This window comes from Pygoscelis adeliae, unplaced genomic scaffold (assembly GCF_000699105.1).
Source record: "Pygoscelis adeliae isolate BGI_AS28 unplaced genomic scaffold, ASM69910v1 Scaffold57, whole genome shotgun sequence".
Taxonomy (NCBI): Eukaryota; Metazoa; Chordata; class Aves; order Sphenisciformes; family Spheniscidae; genus Pygoscelis; species Pygoscelis adeliae.
Genome location: NW_008825615.1, coordinates 7,853,474 through 7,861,827, shown reverse-complemented (window position 1 = coordinate 7,861,827; position 8,354 = coordinate 7,853,474). Strand labels below are relative to the sequence as shown.

The following is an 8,354-nucleotide window of genomic DNA, read 5'->3' as shown; positions in this document are numbered from 1 at the left end:
ACCAAAGAAGAACTTTCTGAAGCTGTGAGTGTTGCTGGGGCTTAGAATTCTCCCACTGCCAAGGAAGTAAAAATACTGAGGGTGAAAATGGGTAGTGTGGACAAGATGAGCGAGGAAGGAGTGAGCGTAGCAATATGGAAAATGGTTTTAAATGGGGTAAGCTTAAATACAAGGCCTGTGGAGGAATCAAACCATTGGGATGTTTGGGATTGCTGAGTTTCAGAAAAAGTGGTCTAAGCCTCATCATGATGACCTGTGGATAAATAAAACCTGTACTGTCTGATGCTCCATAAACTTCTTGACAGTTCGCTTTTTTCCAAAAAAGAAATTCTCAAGCCCAGACAAATCAGCCCAAACAATTAGTATTTCCTGAGTCTCATTGATTTTTAACCAGCCAGGATAAAGTCTTTTTGATTTTTAACCCCTCCTTTCTCCTGGTACAATAGTCTCCTCTGTCTCCCTCCAAATTGTAAGTTTGTAAATTTTGATCATTTTAGTTAGAACTAGACCTAAAACAGAGCTGCAAGGAAGTTCAGGTGCAAGGTTTCACAATTTGTCCAAGCTATAGTCCTGCTTTAGGAGGTCACAACTGTAACTAAGACAATATAATTTTTGTAGTATGTTTTTAGTGGTGTGTATTAATTAATTTATTTGTGTAGTAGATTTAGAAAAAAAAAACTTGCAGGGGAGAATATTTCAAATTACTGTATGTAAATGTGCCGGTGTGAATTTTTAGACAAACACTCCTCCAATAGCGATTTTCATTTCTTCCTTGAACTCCAAAGGCATTCTCAGAGAAGTACGTTGCGGTAGTGACTGGAACCTGGCTGTGTGCTGTTTCAGAGATATTATTTCATATGATAACTTTATAGTTGCCTGAATGTATCACTTCCAATATTCAGTTTGCTGTGGGATTATTCTAGAGAATGTTTAATTTTTGTGGAAGTTGTCAGGAGCTTTCTGAAAGATTGGCAGCTGTAGCTGAGAGATTTTGGCAGCAGGGTATGTGAAGAAAGTCAGTTGTTTTTTGTTTTATTTTTATCTTAAAATGACTAGTAACTCTGTTGCTAGCAGCAGTGTCAACAAAACCTGCATAAAATACCCTTTTGATGTTAACTCCTTGAATCATTGCTCCACTGCACCTTTTCTGAATCTTTCCATTGGCAGTTTGTAATTGTGGGTTTAGAAACTTAGGTCAGGAATGAGATGAGGATCAGTGTGAGAACTGTGGGTTCAGTTGCCTAAAAGTGGGCATCTGATGCCATTTTTGATGCCCTACAGTACATAAGACATACACCTATGGCTGGCAGATGTGATGTAACTCCTGGCAGGCTTATGCCCCCTTAAGTGGCACGTGGCAGCCAGGTGGGATATGCTGACTTATCTCTAATGGCACTAGCCTATCATTAGGCACAGGATTTCGTTTTATTTTGTTGTGTCTACTTGAAAGTGAGTGGATTCTCTTTGGATGGAAACTTAAATACCTGCCATGCTTACAGTCATTTCTGCGTAGACGGAAAAAATGTAAGCATCTTTTACTCTCATCCTTATTCGTACACATAGGAACTGATTTGGAAAGTTAACATCTCAGTTAGTTAACTGTGAAAGGCAAGTAGGAAAAGAGTATGAAGTGCGTTCTCTAGTGCAAGTGGAAAATTCTGATAAGGTGGGATTTTAAACATCCCTCCTTGATGCTCTCAGTCAAACATATAAATGGCACCACAGACTTAAAGGTGACATGTAGCTCTGTGAGCAGTGGGGCCTCGTTCCCTCTGAACATATCTTGTGGTTGAATTGCTATGTAGATTCTGTGATGCTGATAAAACATTGCACTGATGAAATGTTTATAGGGCTTTTATAGCACTGCCTATTTCATGAAACTTTCAAGAATATAATCCCTTGAAAACTTCCATGCCTGTGCAAAATTTTATTGCATTTGTCCAGTGGGTTAAAACATTATTGGAGGGTGTGGGGAGAAAAGGGGAAAGAAACCAATCAGCTGTCAGCATAAACCTCATTTTCTTGCCAAACTGGGATAAAAATATTAAGCTGAAAACCTAAGTTATGAAGAAAATCTGCTCTGCACAGGAATGGAAGAGCAGAGAGTGCTAAAATGGCTTTTTATCACAGTCCTGAAGTGGCTGAGCCCCGTATGTCTGATGAGCATCAGCGTGGGCAAACCAGTGCCCTCCCTGCTTGCAGGGGAGAACGGTAGAGATTTGTACTGTCCTTTCGAACCTTTCAATCTAGAGGAGAGGCTTCAGCAAAAGCAGAAGCTAGACTCCTAGGCTACTTCTTTACTAACAAATTAAACTTAATCTGGGACTGTTCCTAGGCGTTAGAGCATCTAACTAGTAAACCAACAAAAGGCTGCTTGGTCTTCTGCCCACCAGCACTTTCTCATCAATTTTTCCTGGTGGTTTGGGAGTTGGGGGGCTCTGAGGCTTATCTCCAGGAGACAGTTTGTATGCAGCCACCTTTTTTTGAAGTAGAGCAGAGATGCTAGTAGAGGGGCAGGTTATTTCATGTCGTTTGGCATCAGTGCTCAAAAACATTTCTGTGCAAGTTTAATGTACTAGTATGGGTGTAATTTCAAGATGTAGTTTAACAGGAGGCGGTGAGCCACTGCTGTAGAGAAAACATCCTCTTCCTCCCATTTGTTTCTGTTCCTGGCCACGTGATTTCACTACTCATCATACCCCTTCATGAGAAAAATAGATGTGACAAAAAATGAAACCAATTAAAAAATACAGATAAACTTCTACTATGTTTTTAAATGCAAGTGGCTCCTGGGAGGACCTAACAGTCAAGGGAGGGGATACGAGGGAGCATCCAGTATGGTGAAGCTGGGAACAAGGAAGGGAGAGGACAAACCTGCATAGGGAGAAAGAAGAGCAAGAGAGGAGGGAGATGGGGAGAAGACCTTCCCTTTTGGTGACCAGGAGCCATTGGATGAACTCAGCTGTCTGTACCATTTTGAAAAATATGTTTAATGAAAGCTTGGATTCACAAGCACATTTTCATTAGAAAGGTAGAGTTGTTTACTTATTTAGATTTTGGACTAATGTAAGGATTCAAGTAGATTTTCAGCTTCATTTATTTCTATTTTAATGGAGTGAAGCTGTCATGACACTTAAGCTAGAATTTTATTACAGAATTCATTTTGATAATAGCAAAAGAGATAAATGCAATGCTATATACTAATTTCATGGTTTGCCGCATATTTTATGTTATCCCAGAAACATTAAGTGATACATAGTCGAACTTAATTCTGTTGTAAGAGCACATTGATAACACGTCTTCCCTCTGACTTTCAAGAGATGACTTGTAGGGTGGTGGCAGAGCTCAGCTGAAGTTAGTGGTGCCTCAGGCAGAGAAGAGGGTCTGCCTAATTAGATCTGTCTGAAATAACTGGTGTCTTCTAGAAGTGCATAGAAGAAGGTGGCTAAAGGAACATTAACAAAAGCAATAAACTGAAAAGATGTGTATACACCCTTCAGAAGGGAAATAGTTAAGATAGCTTGAAGGTTCAGTGAGGAATAGCTTGTGCTATACTAGCACACTTGTTACCTAAGTTGCTGTACAGAGATGAAGCAGGATGCATGGGAGTCAGTGTAACTGTGGGTTTGCCATTTCTAAACTCATGAAGCATGAAGGAGTGTGCTCCTTATGGATCCTCCTCAGAATCTGGGCTTGGGTGAAGGATTTGGGGAACTTGCTGTGACCTCAGTCTGAGTTTTGCCTGGCATGTGTCACACAAATTTGGTATAAAGTTTGTGTCCCCCCTAATATGACTTTAGCCTCCCAGTGCATGTTTGGAAGTCTCCAAATTTGAATCTGAAAAAAGCCTTTTCTCTGCATTCTAAAATGCAGTTTTGAAATATGTAATTATGAAGAAGTGTTCTTATTTTTGTAACTGAAAATGCTCTTTTTCTCTGTGTGTATAGTTGTATATATTATTTACTATGGGCTTTTTCAAGTTGGAATTTCATGTTGTGTTAGTACAGGAATACTGTTCCTACTCATTGTGGATCACATTCAGCAGTACCTGTAAGAGTAAGTTTGAGGAATATTTTTTCTGTGAATGAAATACACTGTATTCCACATGAAGGCAAGCATGGGATCCTTCTAGCATGTTTTCACGCAGCCTGTAAAGTTTCCATGTGAATCTGTGTGGGAACTGCTGACCCACCTCTGCTGAGTCCTGTATGTGCCACTTTGTTTTTGTTATGTAGCAGTAAAGCCCAGAAGCCTTTGCTATGCTGTGAAAATGCACATTTTTCCAGAGCCATGCATACGAACCCTTTGAATGAGGAGCACCCCTTTACTGGTTCTCTTTAATAGCTTCATGCGCGGATATGCATTGACCTATGCAAGGATGCAATAAACCAGAAACAAACCCGACAACAAAAACCAGACTCTGGATGTCTTGAATGACGTACTGCATCAGAACTCACCATCCTGAAAAGAGTAAACAGAAACTATTTTTGAAGTGACAGGCCAGAGTAAAATTGTCTAACACTCTTCATTTTACTGATGCATTGCGTGGAGGTCCAGAAGCCACATTAGAGAACTGTAATCCTTCATCAGAGCATTTGTTTGGTTGCCTAACATCTGTGGATTGTTAAGATAAGTTATTACACAGACCTGCTTTAGTTTAGATTAGTTTGGACCACATCCCAGTGTATTCAATCAGGATATAATTCCTGCATGCTGCTAAATTGCTTGCTCCACATACTTCTCTAAAAATGTTTTTCAATATACAGTTTTGTCACTAAAACTGTTCTGTCACCTCAAGTTTTGGGGTTTTTTTCCTCTTAAAGAAAAGCTTTTATTGTTTTTTCTTTTGGACTGAATATATCTCAAGGCAAACGTAGCATTTATCAGGTTCTGAAGAGATTCCTAAACAGGGATGGTAGTGTAGCTTCTATGTGAGTATAATGCAGATTTCCTACATGTGTAATCTGTGGTGATTGGTATGTATTGTGTCCAAACTGCAGCGTTTAAAGACAGCTGTAAGAAAATGGTTTTGTATTTACATGTCTAGTATTTCTTCTTTCTGTATTCTGTTTTTTTCTGTGTCTATTTGTGCATTAGCTATTCCTATTTGTTTGGATCTCATATTTTGCATAAAATGAATTACAATATCAAAGGTGATTATGTAAATTAATGGTAATTTCTTGAAGTTTATTACATACTTTATACATATTTTAAATGATCAAATACATTAAATTGTAAATGAAGTGCTACCATCTTTACACGTTTAAGTGTTCTTGCATATACACACATATGTAATTTAATTAGAATATTTAAATTTTACTTTAATATTCCTTATCCTTCCTTTAAACAAACTCTAGTTGATTTATTTTTTTATTAACACTTTTTTCAACTTTCCCTGTAAACTGTTAAAATACAGGCAACGACCGATTTTTCATTAATGACTGATTTATAGCATTGACACAGATTTTATACACAGACACGTGTGCATGCACACTCTTGCTGTCTAATGAGCTAACAATTGTGTCAGAGTCTATAAAGACATTTAAAAATGTGGGGTTTTTTTCCTTTTAGTCTTGCTGGTTTTTTAAATACCTGTAATAATAATACCACATAGACTAAAAATCTATTCTATTAGAACAGATAGTCTGATAAACTGAATCTCTGTTTTGTGAGGTGTACTAGATGAAGGAAATAAGACATTTTGGAATCAAGGGACTTTTTGTTAAAGGTCTAGCCATTTTTTTTGTCAAAGTTGCTGTTCCTATTATTCTACTGAGGGTTATCTGTTTTTATCATAATACGTGTTTGTGCCACTGTTGGAATAACTGTAGCTTTTGATTAAGTTTTTTTTTAATTAATTAAAATTTTAATAGGTATTTTATTATCCTTCTTAAATAGAAGAAATATAACAGTCATCTTTTGATAAAGGCGCAATCCAGATACAGGGAAAAGAGTTGGATGTCTTCTCAGTGTGGTTTGGACAAACAGTGCAGAAGTGGTACTGGAAGTTCTGATGTAGTCTTCAGACCTAAACAGGTCTTATGTTTTAAATAAATCTTAATTATGTTAAATATGTAAAATGCCTAAAATTTTCATCATGCCATGTAAGCCATGCACTTCCTCCCCAGGCCAGAGAATAACAGTTCAGTACCAGAGCTTTATCCTGTTGCAATTTCTTCCCTGAAGTGATTGTTTTTTCTGTTCCTTTTAATTTTAAGCATTGTATAATTTTGCAACTGTTGCATCATTCCTGTGTTTACACAAAATAATTTAAGCATATTTTTTATTCCAACTTTTGTTATCCTTCTTATCCTCTTTACAATTTTACCCGTTCTTTTACTTCTTTCCACATTAAACAAAAAGATTTTCTTTACAATTTTCCTTATTAGTTGTCAGCTTTGTTTCCTCTCATCTCTATTTTTATTTCTGACAAAATTCTTACCTCTTGTATATTCTTCATGCATTTTGCCATTTTTGTTCTTCTGCCTCAAAACTCCTTTTGTCTTTCTCTCAATTTTTTCTTAAATATTCACACACTTTAGAGTCCTGATTAACCTTTTATTTTTCTCTGGTGATTTACTCCTGTACATAAGACTGTCTTATACTGTATATAGACTTGAAACATAGAGTCTCGCTTTACTGTGTGTGCTCCTGTTTATCTGTGTAACTGGAATTAAAAAAAAAAATTAAAAATGCGAAGAAGCACTGTTTATGTACACAGCTTAATTGTGATTGCCAGGGACATGTTTACTTTAGTTATTTATTATTTACAGCTATAACTCAAAGAGATGGTAAATGATCATTTCCAAGTAGTACAAAATACGGTACTTTTGCATTCTTTTCATTGGTGCATTTAGTTCTCTATTAGTACGTTTCTTTAGGTCTTACCTCACGTCTCTGGTAAGTAGTTGTTGTGGATGTAGCTAAAACCATGCACAGTAAATGCTGAATTTATTTTCAGGATAATGTTGAGTTATGTTACGTGAGAAAAATTAACTTAAGGGAAATACCGTGTCAGTTTTCTGTGGCGGCGGAGGCTGGGAGTTAGCTGGGCAGGACTCCGCCACCCGAGGTACAAGTCCCGTTTACAGTCTGGTAGGCTTGTCCTGACAGCGATCCACACCAATGAAAACAACCCAACCCACCCCACCAACTGCATCAACACCAGCAACAAGCGTTGGTCATATTGTCGGTGTTTATTCAGAAGAGAGCTAGGGCTGGGCGGAGGGGGGATTGCTACAGGTAGGACTGATGTATATTGATAGCACATTTTGGAGAAGCTCGCATAGCATGTGCCTGTAGGATGCTTGGCTCTAGCCAGTGCAGTCAGTGCTTGGAGAAGCATGTTCTGGGTACTGTCCTGAGCACCAACCTCACCAGTTTAGAGGAGAGCGAGAGATCGTACCTGCTCTGTGATAGTAAGCATGCATTTCAGGGTCTAAGGGGTAGCTGCACTGACTCTTCTTGTCTTCAACTAGGTTATGTGGGTATGCAATTTATGTCGAAAGCAACAAGAAATCCTAACGAAATCCGGAGCGTGGTTTTTTGGAAGTGGACCACAGCCCTCACCCAGCCAGGATGGAGCACTGAGTGATACGGCGACTGGTGGCAGCTCAGATGCACCGAGAGAAAAGAAAGCAAGGCTTCAAGAGCGATCGAGATCACAGACTCCCTTAAGTACAGCAACTGCCTCATCACAGGAAATCTCTTCTTCCAGTGTGCAGTCCGACCGGAGGAAAGGAGCAGAAGTATCGCAGCTGGCTATGGGCCTGGACCAAAAACAAGTTTCATCAAGGTCTAGAAGTGAACCTCCAAGAGAGAGGTAATGCTTTCTGTCTCGATAGAGCCTCACAATTATAAATGCTGGTTCAGTACACAAGGCTGTCAGCTGGGCCTTTGTGTGTTTCTAGAACTGTGTAAAAACAAAGAGTAAGTTGATTTACTGACCAGGGAAGGGTAAGTGTTCACTAGCAAATACATTGTCTGATTTGGTCTGTGCAAAAGAAATGAGGAAAAAAAAATACTAATTATATTTTAGGGATATTTCCATGTACATCAATGCATTTTGGTGTACATTTTAATATAGAATGGTAGGTTACTTTTAAATTTTAAATTTGGCAGGTACTTTAAAGTTATTAAACAAAGAACAAGCCTTTAACTTGATGAAATCATGTACTAGAATTTAAAAAAATAACACCCCCCCAAAACCCCCCCAAACAAACAAAAAACCCACCCTGTGGAGTTCTGTCAGGTATCCTTATGTGTTATCTTTCTATCAATGATTGTATTATTTTTAATAATAAAATAAGAACTATTAAAAGAGCTCATTTACACCTGCAAAGTAAACATTCATG

General features: G+C 38.1%; 1 protein-coding gene across 1 annotated transcript in view; it reads left to right on the top strand.

Annotated features, from left to right (window-relative positions):
- Positions 1-8,354, top strand: part of RIMS1 (regulating synaptic membrane exocytosis 1) — a 233,975-nt gene that overhangs the window by 24,182 nt on the left and 201,439 nt on the right. The window contains exon 3 of the mRNA XM_009333153.1: positions 7,479-7,822. Within this exon, the coding sequence (XP_009331428.1) occupies positions 7,482-7,822 (341 nt within the window). The 5' untranslated portion in view covers positions 7,479-7,481. The remainder of the gene's footprint in view (positions 1-7,478; positions 7,823-8,354) is intronic.